Source organism: Chlamydotis macqueenii, chromosome 2, assembly GCF_036417535.1.
Source record: "Chlamydotis macqueenii isolate bChlMac1 chromosome 2, bChlMac1.mat, whole genome shotgun sequence".
Lineage (NCBI taxonomy): Eukaryota > Metazoa > Chordata > Aves > Otidiformes > Otididae > Chlamydotis > Chlamydotis macqueenii.
Window position 1 is genome coordinate 95,041,882 of NC_141557.1, and position 15,745 is coordinate 95,057,626.

Below are 15,745 nucleotides of genomic sequence, written 5' to 3' on the forward strand. Positions count from 1 at the left end.
CAGTTGATATGCTTACAGCCAGTCATTAGCACTGTATAAACAGTGCTGCTGTGTTTCCTTTATTTTCTATCAATTTCACAACAGTTATATTAATCTTGTCCCTCCTACATCCTGTCCTGAATCCTACATACTGACCAAGTACCAGCCCCGTTGCTTTAACCCTTTTCACGCATTACCAACTTCACGTCTCTCTCCAGCCAGACTTTAAACTTGGAAAGCCCGCAAGCTATTCTAAGTGCCCTCTGTCTTTCTTCACTTCTCTTCTAAAAAAACAATCTGCTCCTAAGGATCAGCAACATAAAAACTGGAACACAAGCACCTACAGTTTCATTCACTCACCCCTCCCCCCCACCCCCGAGAGATGTAGAATGGGAGCTCTTGAAGAGTAAGCGTCCACTACACTCTGCTTTTTGTAAAATTTAAATAGCAGCTATTTTGTGATTATTTCATATCCTCAAGCAGTGCAAAGAGCAAAAATAAAGCATCAGCAGTTAAAAGAATGTACATTAAGTAAATCTGAGTAGTTAACTTTTCACAAATCTCTTACCTTAGCAGTTTCCAGAGTTTATTGAAGTGGAAAATACTGTGAAAACAAATGTCCCCAACTTTTCCCCCTTAATTTCTCTTAATGAACACAGTAAGTGTATACAGTAATAAAAGTGCAGATGTATGGAAACCTCTCAGTGAGTTGCAACCTTACATGACACAAAATGAAGTTAATCTTTACTTAAAACCAGGTTTTCTTGTACTTGCCTGCAAATCCTGGCCAGTCTGCAGTGACAGGAGATGAGCAAGGGCAGTTACCCAACTCCTTGAAAGGGGTATAAGGGGAATTGCAAGCCTGGGAGAGAGGAGGGGATGATTTTTATCTTGCTGCTTAAGGAAAGAGTAGGGTAAAGAAAAAGTTTGTTTGTTTGTTTGTTTTTCCAGTTTTTTCTTTTTTAGATGTAGTATCCCACTCACACAGCTGCTGCTGCAACCTCCTGTCCTGCAACTAGCCTGGACAGTAAGACTCTCCTAGAGCAGTGGTGGTACTAGAAACAGTGGTATCCAGCCTGTCACTCTGGATCCACCAGAAGATGAAAAGCGTACCTGTGCCTCTGCCTGCTGGAAGGAAATACCTGGGTAAACTCTCTGCGTGCACAGCAGCTGATAGGCCAGAGCCTCCTGGCCCTTCCACTATGTGGGACGAGTAGTAGCACCTGCAAAACAGTAAGTGCCAGGGCTCCGCATATTTTTATTTCCAAGAGCGATGGACTTGGCCAGTGGTCTGCATGATGATGTCCAGCAGTTCCCCATGGTAGCCTGCCAACAGCCTCAGCCCTTCAAGACAATAGAGGGGCAGGTACCCCACCATGGAAACACAGCTTCTGTTCACAGGAACTTCACAAGTCACAAAGGTCCATGCAAATTTCTTGATGTTCTGCAGCTGTGCACTGCAAAGGCTCCTGACAATGACAGGGAAGATTTTAATTGCCACTCTGCCTGTTTCAAATTAAATTTGAAAGGTTATGAGTAAAAAGGGTTTCCATAAAGAATGAAAAATCAAAAAATCCAATACAACTGCAATTTTGAGTATATATTCATATAAAAGCTGTAAATATATAAATAAGAATTTTGAGTTAACTAAAGTTAATTAACTAAACACTATATTCAAGTCTCTGACTACAGATAGCTAGATGTTTATTAAAATCATATATGCAGAGTATACGCAGCAGGTTTAAGTATTAATACAGACACAAGCTGAGAAAATAATTAAACCACATATACAAGACTTTCAGGTCTATAAATCTACCTCGAGCCAATGTAATGGCACTCACAGACTTCTTGACTTTTGAACTGACCCTTTCCATTCACCAGAAGGGGTGGGTCACTGGACACGCAGTTCAGCCTGGGTCAGGACTTAAGGAGAAGACAATTTTCAGCTCATCACTACAACGCCCGACAGGGAAATGCACCACCTGAGGTTACTGGTTAGTTGAAGTAGGCATGCAGAAAATATGTTGAGCAACTCTTGCAGGAACACTGCTTCTCTCTTCTCAGTCTTCTGATGTGACTTCTACTAAAACTCCTGTGCCAGAACTGCATTCTTACTCCAGTAAAACTAGTGCTATAATCTTCCCTTTCCTATTCATACAAAGCACAACATCTCATAGGTACTTTTTTTCTCTTAAGTAGCACGACTGACTTTGTTACTTTGCATGCGCATGCAAACATGAAACTGAACCTGTGTCAAAGTCTTACATACTAAGTGCTTTTTACTTCTGCTCTCTCTCCTCCCAGTCTTCTATCTGTACATCCCATCAGTTCTTCTTTGCTATAATAACTCTGCTGTGAACTCATACCATTCTGACAGATAAGACTTTTCTAGAACCATTTAGGCTCTAAGGACAGTCTGGATTCTTTGGAGGTAAATCTGTAAAGGACACTGACACAGGGATGGTGATGTTCAGCCTTAAGCAGAATCCATAGCCCTAAGACAAGGAGCTCAAGTACCTATTAAAGGAAAAAGCCTCAGAAGGAGCATTGCAACAGCATTATAAATAAAGAAGCATCCAAATTATCATAAAACAATAAATAGAGAAAAGCTACAGAGAGAAGAGTATATCCCTTCTGGAACACAGGCAGTTCCCTACACTGCAAAACCTTATACGTACCTCAAATTGAGATTCACAGTCCACAAACCCCTCCCGAAAGGAAGCAGTGGGGAGAAGGATGTGTTTAATGGATGAGGGCAGCTGCTATGATTTCATCTATAGGGATTTCTGTCAAACTCCTCCCTTCCAGCTCTGCACAGAGACACTGAAAAACAAATTTCAGCCCTATCACTCTTCCTCCCCCTATAAAGCCTCCAGCACTGACTTCCAGAGTGGTTTGAAACGCTTGCAACAGTTTGCACAGTGCAGTTACACTGAGTGGTGTAGCTTCAATCTCTCTACTTACCTTCTCCTGAACACTGAGACAGTCGTAACCTTCCCCCAACCCTCAAATCCTTTGCAATTTTCCCAAAGTTTCAACGATCGTTGAAAATCCACATTACAGATTCAGCACGCTCCTCAGCCAGTTCTTTTAATATTTCCAGGTTCAAGTTATTCAATCCCTCCAAACATTTCCTGTCAGCAGTTGCTGTTTAACGTACTACCTTGCCACCAATAAAGCAGAAAATATTTTACCACCATAATATATCACACTACTTCTTTTAGAACAGTTCCTTACAGAAGTAGCTTTATGGAATATATTTTTACCTTCCTAACAATACACACATTTCATTTTAGAGCATTAAGTCCGTGCCATTGCTATGGTTAAACTATTCTTTACACATATGCTCACAGCATTTTTTTCCAATTGTACCAAGCCATAGCAGCAAGCAAGTACAAGTTTCTAGCAGAAATTGCCAGCTCTTCTTTAAATTTTCAAATTTTCCATTTCCTAGAACAAATAGTAGTTCCAGCATTATTTTCACTTGCCTCCTTAAATGGAAGATATTTGAAAATGAAATAGCCTTCTCTTGTGATTTCTGAATTGTATTTGCATGTTTATAAATAGCTTTCAGAAACAGTGGTTACTGTTTAAAACTGATGACTCCACAAGTAGTTATGGGGAGATGCAAACATTGCCTCTGAGAACTGCAAGCATTTTATGCATTTTTATAAAATTACACCTTCAACTGAGACCACATTGGCAGTTTATATTATCACAGTATCCATCCATCCTTTTCTAGAAGGGAGCATGCTGAATGACATCAAAATCTTCTGTCTTTAACATTGAAACTTACAAAATAAAACATGTTTTGGGTCACAAGGAAAAATCTAAGTTCAAAGGCTTAGAAGCAAATCTATCCATAACCACCTTGTTCTTGGATGGGAGCAGTAGAGGTTTTCTTCTAGATCTCCCAAGCCCACTTTTCTACAATGCTTTCTGAAACACTGGCCAATTCAGCACATCTCTTGCTCCAGTTATCTATCCTACTTATCCACAACACACTTTTGATCACCCAGGGAAGTTTGCCTTGGGACAGCTGTTCACTACAGAAGGGCTCGCTGCTCTTTCCAGGAGACCATCCTTCCCATATGGACTTGTGCTGTAGGATACTGGCTCAAGAGGTATCCTTTCAGGCTCCTCAACTCCTGTTCCAGACCATTCTTTTAAAATAGGCATGCTCATTGACTCTCAGGAAATTACTGTGCTTCTTTGCCTCATCCTTCTCTGAAGGTTCATGCGGAACACAATGACCAGGACAAAGTAAGCATGCTTTTATCCCTACTGCTGTCCACCATCACAGCCTTCTTCAACATGATGCACAAAACACACAGGGCCTGTGCAGTAAGCAGGAGAGTCAAAATTTGTATCACTCCTGACTACATGAAGTCTTAATGCAGCACAGCAGGAGTGAGGAAGAGAAGCAGGTAGGAAGCAATGCACAACAGAAGAAAGTCCAGGTAAGAGGTGAACAGCCACAGGTAGGAACAGCTCCAGCCAAAGTGTAGGAAGTTCTCCAAGTGTTCAAATCTCATCCTTGCCAAGGCCCTCGCTGGAGCATCTCAATGCCTCTTCCTGTCACATGATTCAATAAAATAAAGCTTCCTGCTCCACCAGGCCTCTCTTATGTGACATTGTCCATGGTAGTGTTTCCTTACACCAGTATCACTGCAGAACAGTGGTGAGGATGGGAGGTTTTCGATGTTTGAGCTGCTGGCTGGGAAGAAACTGGGCTGTTCTTCATGTGCTCTCTACTCTAGTAGGAGCAATTGTTCTATGTTTTTTGTTTGTTTGTTTGTTTTAAATTTTATTTGTAACAGTGTCACTTCATAGGAAAAAACCCCAAATTATATGAATGACCCTCTGTACCTTTGACAGTTTGAACTGAGTTACGATGTTAACAAACAGACAGCAATACTGCAAACTGGCTTCTAGGACGTCTGTTACTGATCCTTGTGTGGTGGTGGTCTGTCATCCTTTGAAAACATCTGCTGAGTAACACTGCCTACACTGTGTTTCACTCCAGCAAGATGTCCTCCATCTACTTTGAGAAATCCTCCCAGCACCTGCTATTTAGCCTATAACAGAGACAGAAAAATCCTAATAAAATAGCTCTAATTTAGACTAATGCAAATTCAACAAACAAGCCTGGCAGAGGAAAAAAAAAGGGCAGGCTTACGAAAGCAGCCACAGGGTAAAATTCAGCCCTGCACCACACGCAAGCGCCAGGGCTAGACAGTGCCCTCAGTAACATCATAGATCCAAAGATAAACCTAAATCAAGAACAGGAAATGCACATAGAAGAGTAATGTACTCGTTGTATTATCTAATAAAGAACTTCTGTAGGTATAAAAGCACTACCAGCATTCTATATCACCAAGTGTTCAAAATATATAAAACATACACTAAATACACACAGCTTTGGCACTGAAATTTTGGCATATATTAGTTCTGCTCTCCAAAGCATAATGGTTTTAAAATAGAGGGAGGTAGATTCAGATGGGACATACAGAAAAAAATTTTACAATGAGGGTGGTGGAACACTGGAACAGGATGTCCAGAGAGGTGGTCGATGCCCAATCCCTGGAAACATTCAAGGCCAGGTTGGACGGGGCTCTAAGCAACCTGATCTGGTTGGAGATGTCCCTGCTCCTTGCGGGGGATTGGACTAGATGACCCTTGAAGGTCCCTTCCGACCCAAACTATTCTATTATTCTATTTCTAACTTGTACATCTTGCTAGGTAGTGCCATGAAATGCACTTGCTCTGTGTCTGTAACTGTCTTTTGGGACATAACCCAGTTGGGTGGCATGTTGAAGATTACTATAAAATACAGGTGTTGAAGACAGGAATGCATTATTGCAATTATCCAAACACTTTATTATAAAATAGTCTGCCATACAGAGAAGCAAAGGACACTCTGAAGCAAAGAACATGCTGAAACAAGAAAGTAGATGTGTTTGTAGAGAACATAGTTTAATGATGTCTTCATCAAGAAGATGGGAATTACTGAAGGAAACCAAGTCAATTACTTCAAATAGCCCATGAACTTGCAGGCAAACCAAATAAGAAGGTATTAACAAAATTGTCTGCTCTTTTTAAGTCCTTGCGTGTGGTATCTGAGAAACAAACATGGAAAAATCCTGAGTAAAGTTGCTTTTGGTCCACCCTACCAAAATAAACTACAGAGAAAAGTAACCTAAAGACATAACATTTATTTTTAAATCTGGAAAAATTATGAAACAAACTTCAGCCAGTTAGTCCAGGATAGCTTTGAAATCTTGACAAAGCGACGGTTCTGTCACTGTCTTCAGTAGTGCCATAGTATCCTTTGGGATCTTCCTGAGTAGCTGCATCTTACCTACCAAAGTATCAGAAACAATTAATTACTACCACAAATATCTTACAAATCTGTTTTAGAAAAAAACGCAAATAAAGTAATGAAATCAGTACCAGCTGAATCCAATCAAAAAGTTCCAACACCTGGAATATGGGGATAAAAAGCTATAATAAAATATGCTACAATTCCACCCTTAAATCAGACTAATAAACAAAAAGGCTAAAAATCGTATGTTAAAATACTAACAAACTTAGGAAACCAAGGAGTTAATTCCTCCTACTATGTCCCCATAAAACTTCTCTGTTTGGATTTAAGAATTCTAATTTTTTTTTTTTAAGTATAAGACTATTTATTCAATAACTACATCCACAAAAAAAGATCTTCTGTCAAAGCACAGTTACTTTGAAAGACTCTATTTTAAACAATGCTAAGACGAAGGCAGCAGTTCTTATCTGGTTGCTAATGTTTACCTACAGCAGGAAGGTATTCCCAAACTGTTTCTTTTCCCCTCTACTTTCAGATATGACATCAAAGTAGCCTGTGCTTGGAACTGACATCACGTGGAAAATGCACCTTTTGCTGTAACACTGGCAACAGCAATTCTCTCTGTTGTGTTTCCTTGTAAGAGAAAAGGGGCTAATTAAGCCACCCTTAAAGTGGAAAATTTTGGAGACTAAACAAGGCTCTTAAATCAGGAATTAAATTTTTATAAGACGACACAGCACTTTTGAAACATAGCAGGTCATCGAGTCTATCATCAACAGAATTACAGACAATAAAAAGGACTTTTTTAAAGATTAGGAAGAACACATAAAATCCTAGCAACAGTTTAAGTCCGTTACCTAAACAGAGCTGGCACAATTGTCAGTGGTGCACAGAGACAGAAGTGCTCAGCAAACATTTGTTCTGTATTTGGAAAGGATATAGATGATGTATTTACTTCTCATCATGATAAGGAAAGACTCTCGCCCCTTTCCCCACTGGTAATAATAGGAGGAATGTTAAACAGTAACTATGTTTTAAATACTTAACTCTGAAGAATGACGACAGCTCGTACCGACAAGCACCTCATGTCGATATTTAACAGGTTTTGGAATAGCGGGAAGAATCTCCTCCCCAAAACCTCTGAGCTTGATATCGATTCCCATGGAGAGTAATGGAAAGGCATGTGCAGTGACACAATAAAATAACATTAAGTTTGTATCAATTCCTGTCAACAACATGATCTTACAGGGGTAATAGGTTTTATATAGCTGATACAAACTCCAAATGACAACAAAAAATGTAGTTGTTAAGTCAACACAAGTGCTATTACCAGCCTGGGTTATCTCCGTGCTACAGACTGCTGAGCCATACAGAGGCACTGAGCTAACTTTACAGAAACACGCCTGAGAACCAGTGACTTCCCTGTCACAGCTACTCTGACATCCACACGTGCTACCTCATTTCCAGAAGTAAGACAGAACTTAAAATATGGTGTGTAAAACCAGCTCCAGTATCTCTACAAAATGCTCAGCTCTGCAGTAACCTTCTCTACAGCATGACGTTCTGATTACAGTAACACTACCCAGGAACAAGTCCGATGCAGGCCAAACAGAACTACCTTATAAGAAGGAATAGCAAGCCACCTATCAATGTCTCTTTAAATTGATTTTAGTGGGTTTCTGCAGAATCAGAAGACTTACTGAAGTTGGAAGAAAAGACAAATACAAACACCACGTACAATCAGATGACTGAAAAATAGCCTTTATCTATGACCAAAAATCTTGGAGACATGGAGATAACGATGCATGTTCACAACAAGGGTATGCATATGGCTTATCACTACAGACCACAAGATGTCTGTACAGCTTTACAGTACCAGCACACTGATGCCTCACCTTCCCTCCTGCCCCTCAGGTCCCCCCTCCCTCAGGCCCCAGGTGGGACACCTGATGTCTTCTCAGTTCCTTTTCAAAAACAGTTTGAAGTGATTTTTAAAACTTCAACCAGCTCTTAAAGGAAGGAGAAAGGCAGATGGGAAGCAAATATACATGCAGCCAAAGCACCTCTCAAAATTACAGTCACTGTTAAGTATTCAAGTTGCATGACAAGCTGACCCCAAACAGCTACCCTCCTGCCAAATTATCTAGTAGATGTTTTGGGAGCTTTTCATAAAAACAGCAACTACAGAAGTGCTCCACCAAGTGTTGTATCAACCCTTGCAGCACAGGTGGAACAGGGCTAGTGGAAGCACAGGTAAGATTTCAGGGGGCTGTAAGTAAACGGAGTCTCTCAGAAATGGCATTTGAGTTACTTGGGCCCCAGTGATCTGCTGGCAGTCACAGAAAAAGCTTCCATCTTAAAAGTTTCGCAGTAAAAACAAATCACAGTCTGCTAATTGTTTAGGCAGTCATTAAGCAAAGATCTCCGAACCCTTGATCTTTCAGGAGCGTACTTGAAGTCTCAGATATTTTCAAAAGAAACTGGGCCTTGTAGAAAAAAAGACAGAGTTGTCTTGACATTATGGATGTGAAGAACAGATTCTGCCTCAGAGAAAGTAATATTTATGAAAGAATAACTGAAAATTACTGTTTTCAAGAGAACATCACCATTAATTTTCTACTTGCCTTTGGACTTTTCCTACTCTACCCTCAAAATACTCAGCCAGTACCACATTAATAGTTCTCCCCAGGAATTTAGGAAGCAAGGTAATTCCATTTCCGCAAGGGCAATTCTCACTGCCATTCAACTGATGGTCAACTTTCTCTTACTGGGTTAAAAACTGAGCTCACAGAGTTAGGCCTGGGCTACACGCAAGTTTCAGGTCAGTCTTGTGGTTAGGGAAGGGGCTGTATGGGTACAGCAGAAGAAACCTAACAATAATCATTACTCAAACTAGGAAATTCCACCTGTACCTCCCAGCCCATTTTCCCTGCTATCTGTGGTGGTGTGGTTTTGTGGACAGCAGAGACCACTTTTATGGCAGATGCACACATCCATGGAAGATGAGATTCTGCTGAACAATCAAGCTGCCTGGGGCTGCACCTCCAGCCTGAACGTGCTGTCAGATTCAACAGCAAAGCATGCACAGAGAAGGATGGGGGAGCTCTGGCTTGAATTGTTGTCTCCCAGTCAAAGATGCAAAGAGCAAAATCTTCAGCATTAGAGATGAAAACTCAGAAGTGCTCTATATGGATCTTAGAGAAGTGACACAGCTCCCAGAGAAACTGTTATCCAACTGGGTGCGACTACTGCATTCTCTGCTTGGTTCTTCAGTTTCTGTCCTCTCCAAGGGAAGCAAATAGCCAGCTTTTCCCTTCCTGGAGGCACGCCTGCTTCCCCTAGTACTTCTAGAAGGGATGAAGAGAACTGACTTCTCAGTAGCAGTGATCCAACATGGTGCCTCTGGTTTTGGTGTCAGTGAGTAACTTGGGGAAGGAGTTTCTCTAGGAGAGGGTGCTGGAGTTCTGCTCCATACAGATAGTCCATAGCTGTCAGGAACGCATCTGGTGCAACCCCAACCATCAGTTTGTTTCCTGTAAATGTTTGTCATCTTTGATACATTGACAGTGCATCACCAAAAACTGGAATGTTTGCACTCCTCAGGCATTGCTGCAAGCCTTTGATATGGGAAGGAAATGCTTACTTCTAAAAACAGAACTGCTCTTTTTGAGGCTCTGGACCTCAGCACAGATATCAAGGGAAGCTTCCAATACATTTCAAATCAAATAGGGGTTATTCTGGAGCCAGACAGAAGAATTTCTCGGTATTGTATAATAAAACCACCCAAGTAATGAATTACAGAATCAGCGTTGAGAGTCTGGCCTTCACTGCAGCTAAATTCAACAACAGTACTGACCACTTCAGAAAAGCCTACTGCTGTTCACTTTTAATATCTTAAAAATGAAAATTCTATTATTTCTGTGGCTGACCTGGGGACATACTGCAAAACTGGTCAAAGAGAGAGCTCCCCAGAAGCCAGGTACACAGACGGCTTCTTTTACTGAGTAGAAGAGTCAGAGATTTGCCAACACCACTCAACTCTATTGCAATACAGCACACGCAAGTGATTCTGTTCCAAAGTGACCCCATTGACACTTCTTTTGGTAAGAGTTCACATTGTGGGAGAAACTGATTTAGTTGCCAGTTAATCTACATTTTTAAAAATAGAAAACTGAGCATTCATATTTCATTTAGTTAAACCTTCTGAGAAAGCTTATATGATTAACCAAATCTTATTATGCTTTCTGAACTGTACAAACTTATTAAGTGCCAGGTATCAGCAACTGTTCCATAAAAACAAGGCTCTGGAACATGCAGTGCTGAAAAACATTTCAAAACTATAAAAATAATTGAATACTTACAGATTTTTAGGGGCTTAAGCAGGCATTTGTAAACAACTTTGTGGTTTGACAGTTTGACAGTGAAGGCATGGTAGCAGAGCCATTCTGCTGCCTCAGAAGGGAATATGCCAGACGCACCTTTGCTACCTAAAGTAACCCCTAGACAGAACAGAAAAATAATGTCACTGAAAATGATGAGCATTAAGAACTATGTCTGATCTCTCCTCTCTATCTGTAAAAATCACCCCAAGATTTTTTTACTAAAAATCTGTGTAGTCAATGAAGTCCCCTATGACAGCAGAGAACTAAAAACTGAAACATTTTAGCATCTTCAGAAAATTGCTTAAGAAAAACAAAAACTGCAGGGATCCCTATCATGCACTCCATATCTTCATTCTTGATCTTTATCTAAAAATTACATGATCTGACTGCACATTCAAGATGTTTTATTTGTCTAAAAAAATCCCAAATATGCTACAGTTCACTGCTATTAACATACTATACCTTTGTTTTTAGCTTTTAGGATAGCATAGCAGCATGATGCAGTCTCAGAGATGATCCTTAGGAAGAAATAAGGATTGTTTCTAACTTGCTGGTTGAATGGAAGCTGGAGAACACACGCATGGAACCTGTTCACAAAAATCAGTCTATTTAATCACATGCCACTTGTAATTTCAAGTGAAACTATGATTACATACCTTAGGCACTATACGACATTTAAAAGCACCCAACAGTCTTTAGGTGTATCTGTAACACTGTTACCATAGGACACCTCTCCTACATACACACATCCCTGGAGTGGCAGACACATGTGATGTTTGTTTGTAAATTTTGTGCTGAAAGATCTTGATCACCTGCCAAGGCAGATCTTCTGCCTTGGTAATAGAATTCTCTTCTGAGGACAACAATAGTCTATGTGCAGGGAAAGTTAAACTACACATCCTCCCCAATTCTGTATCACAGACCGTGCAGCCAGAGAACACTCAAATGAGAGAGTGTGAGAGGAAGAAAAAACAAATCAAAACCCCATTACAAATTATGTTGTTCAGGAAAACAGACCTCCAAATGATGTAGTGTTCCACAGACCAGTATACTCACTCTTTTGTCTATTTGGAAGCCAATTCTATGAAAATTACTTGTATTGTATGCTACTGTATGCTCCCTTGCACCTCTGTTTGGACACATTTTTAAAGTGCTGGCTTTTTTTCTTTCCTTCAGACTCTAATGTTATAACCCTGCTTACGCTGAATATAGTCAACAATTACAATGTTAATTTTTAAATACTCAACAATGTATATACTTGTTTATTAAATTAATGCAGCATAAGAATAACCACTTTGAGAAACTGTGAAATTTTAAAATATTTAAAGGATAAGCATAATTACCACACTGCACCACAGAGCTCTGTTTGAATTAACCTGACATGCTGTTAGCATGGGGACAGTCTTTTAAAGGTACTCTAATACAAAGACCTTCGTTAGAGTGTGTCTCTCGGAAGGTGGGGGGAGTGAGAGAGAGACTGCATAGTCTGGTCCCGATCAGGGCTGAACTACGACAGAGTGTTACAATAAAAGCCAACAGAAGTAACTAAGCAGTCAAGTCCAACATCAGAGAAAAATGCTAAGTCACTCCCAATACAGAGTTTAAGAGACTGACATGTCAGTGCAGTACTAGACAAGTCCAATTACACCCCTTGGACACAAGGGTGATATAAGGTGAATGTGGACCAAGTTGAACTTAAGAACAAAACTAAAATGTCACTTCCTAAGAAGTATAAACCTAGTAAAAGAGCAACACCTGACTTCTGTGAAGAGGAAAGCACCTCATAACTTTTCCGGGTTAAAACAGTAAACGACTTGGTGCTGCCAATCACTCCAAGTTTTTGATGCACAGAGATTAGTATTTTCTTCTAACTTGCTTATCAGTTTTGCTTTCTTTCCCTTTATCCTTGTTTAAAACATTCACTTCCTCTGCTGGTCAAGAACGGCTCACAAAAACCAACATGACATTACAAGCTAAGGAGCAATTAAGTCTATGAGCAGCTAAGAAACTGCAATTAATTTGGTAGAATGAAAACTCAACTTAAGGCAAAGTTATACAGGTCAAAGTTCTGTATGATTTTGAGAGATACAAAGTTCTAAATATAAACTGGCTAATGAGTGATAAGGCTTCTTGTCATCCTCCTGCAGCAAAACAGACTGCTTTTCTTGAGGTCAGCTGTCAACACCCAGAGAAAATTAAAATCCATTTAGTGAAGTGTCACTTAAACACACACATCAATATAATCCTATTATCCTGAATCTAATAATATTATGTAAGAACAGCGCTGAAACAAGAATAATGTGACTTAGTACTGACATTTACCCACTGCACATTTTTATGGCATGCTTTTTCCTAATCCGTAGCTCCTCCACGTGTCAAGAAAGAGTAATGAAATATTCAGAGTTACTGCAGAAGACAATGACCTACCTGTAAGCCTGAAGTAAAAATATCTTGTAGATGTTAATCAAAACTGTTCTAAGGCTGTTGATCTAGAACAGAACAGACATAGAGCTATAGGAATATTTCAGTGTCACTGTGTGATTTGTTCAAGTTCAACAGCACAAGATGATGTAGAGATCCAGAGAAAAAAATATTTGATGCTAAACTTCAAAAGATTTCTGTTATGTACCTAAGCAACAACATTGTGAAGACTCAGTTCTGGAAGGTGCTAAGACCCCACATTTTAGCTGATGTTGACATTTCCAAGTTACATATATTAACTCTCAAAATCAACTCTTATGTTAGAACTCAAAGCCATTTTAGTGCTTTTTATCACTAACCACAATATTTCCAAACATCTATTTCCATATTCCCACCTGTAAATCAAGAAATAAACAATGGCATTTCAGTTTGAGGACTGAAATCAATTTGTATTTCATGTTTTTCCCAGCTGTTCTACTTGAATTGAAGGAAAGACTCGATCTGATAGAAGTACAGGTATAACTACAACGAAAAAAAAAAGAAAAGTAGTTAAACAAACTCTGTAAGCTAACAGACTAAATTAAACCCTGTAAAGTAAGCCTCATTTAACTTCTCATGTTACAGAGATTGCTGGCTAATCAATGAGCCAGTAGCTAAAAGACGACTATAACTACATTCAATTTAGAAACAAACTGGACATTATGGCATTAAGGCTATTAGCTAAGGAACAACATGAATACCTCAGGGCTGAAAAATTCACACTGCTAAAAAAACCAAAACACATAATCTGGAACACTATCTGGATGTATTTCTAGAATACACTGTCTAGCCATACCATTATTAATGACTCTAGTAACAATCAAATTATACTCTGTGATCCATGTAATGCAGGAGCTTAGGCAGGAAGCCACCTCAGTTCACCCTGGGCGTTCCAGTTAAGTCAAGCTTATTAAAAGCAAAGTGGCCCTTGTAACAAACACCCTCAGGATTCTGATTAGTGCCTGTCAGACAAGTTGCATTAATACTCTCACCAACGTAAACTGTTTCTTTTAGAAACAAAGCTAGTGAATAAATCTCTTTGGCTGCTGATTTCAGTCATCTGTTGTTACAGAAAATTATGTCATATAAATTCCTTCATAAACTGACCAAGCTTTTCTGTTCTGGAAGACTACTGAAGAATGTCACTACTCTGGTGACGGAAAACCTCCTCCTAACTTCCCACTTAAATGTATGCATAGGCTATTTATATTAAATATGGTCAGTATTACAGCAATATTATCCTTCAGTTTAAACAGTTCTTTCTTGTTAATCTTTAGCAAACGTCTAATGCCATCTGTAGGAGTCCATGTAAAGGGTCTACAAGAGTTTTTCAGCAGGGTACATTATCCTGTCCTAAGCTTTGTGCTGCTTCAGACTGCTTTGGGTGTCTAGCCAAGGTTGCTAGTTACAGAGAGGTTACTTCTCCCCTACACTACCACCTGAAGTGTACCAGAGGGAACACCTCTGATGCTGAAAGAATTACTAGTCACTCTAGTCTATGCAACAGTACTCCCCATCTGTAGTTCATGTAATACTTACTGCTTCTTCTAGGAAGGCACAAAAAAATAACAATTTCAGAACAATAAACGCAGTTATATGATATTGAGTACAATGCAGTACATAATGGTGAAAGAAGCTGAACTGAGGCAATTGAATAAACTGTCTCAGAACCATGTAGCCACCATACGGTATATGACTTCTGGTCACTAGTGACCTGTGCCATGTTTGATGGTGTTAATGACACGTACATTCCACCAGGACGGAATGAAGAAAATAGCAGGCTGCACAGCAGAACAAAATGTTTAAATTATGGTGTAAGAAACAAAATTGTAAAATCTATTTCACAGTTAATTCAATCACACCATTCCCAAGACACCCTTGTGCTTCTCACATTGTGTATGTTATACAGTAAAGCTGACACTGGAGTATACAAGTCTATTTACCTGGAGTAATCGCAGTAAACCTCAAGTGTCTGTATATCTAACAATAAACCACACCATGGGATCAAACGACAATCTGGCAGCTGTTTAAATTTGGAACATCCTGGGATATCATCAACAGGGAAATTCACGACTGTCTTATTGGGGTTTATTAAAAAGCCATACTCAGGAATACCTGTTGCTAGAGTCCTAAAACAGATATAAACAGTTAGCCTAACTCCCCCCCACAAAAGCAAACAAAAAACCCCACCATGTTGCAAGACACACACAGTCTTGTATAAAAGGACAGAAACCAAAGAACAAAGGGAACGACAGCCAGTTTTTTAGGTTAAGGAACAGAGCTAGAAATAAACAAAACTGAAGATACTAGAGGTAAATAAATAGTAAATAAATAAGCTTAAGGATATGAGGATAATGGAAAAAAAAATTTTTAAGAACTTAAGCCATGACACATTTAAGACAAGCTGCATAAACCACATTTACAGAAACCACAGAGATCAAAATAACTGGAAAAAGATGGATGAAGAGTTATTGTTTTTGAAAGTTAAAGAAAACAAGAAGAATCCACACAACAGGAATCTGATTTATCTGATGAAAAGTTTTGAACTTTCTCCACAAAGTTTTCCCTAAGGCTGTTTTAACTGCCAGAATGCCTGCTG

General features: G+C 39.5%; 1 protein-coding gene across 1 annotated transcript in view; it reads right to left on the reverse strand.

Annotated features, from left to right (window-relative positions):
- Positions 1 to 6,236: 6,236 nt before the first annotated feature.
- The window catches only part of TERT (telomerase reverse transcriptase), a 33,355-nt gene continuing 23,846 nt past the window's right edge, over positions 6,237 to 15,745 (reverse strand). Inside the window, exons 11-16 of the mRNA XM_086742088.1 lie at positions 15,090 to 15,275; positions 13,503 to 13,629; positions 13,114 to 13,175; positions 11,149 to 11,273; positions 10,666 to 10,803; positions 6,237 to 6,340 (exon numbers count right to left, since the gene is read on the reverse strand). Coding sequence (XP_086598214.1) covers positions 6,237 to 6,340; positions 10,666 to 10,803; positions 11,149 to 11,273; positions 13,114 to 13,175; positions 13,503 to 13,629; positions 15,090 to 15,275 — 742 coding nt within the window. The remainder of the gene's footprint in view (positions 6,341 to 10,665; positions 10,804 to 11,148; positions 11,274 to 13,113; positions 13,176 to 13,502; positions 13,630 to 15,089; positions 15,276 to 15,745) is intronic.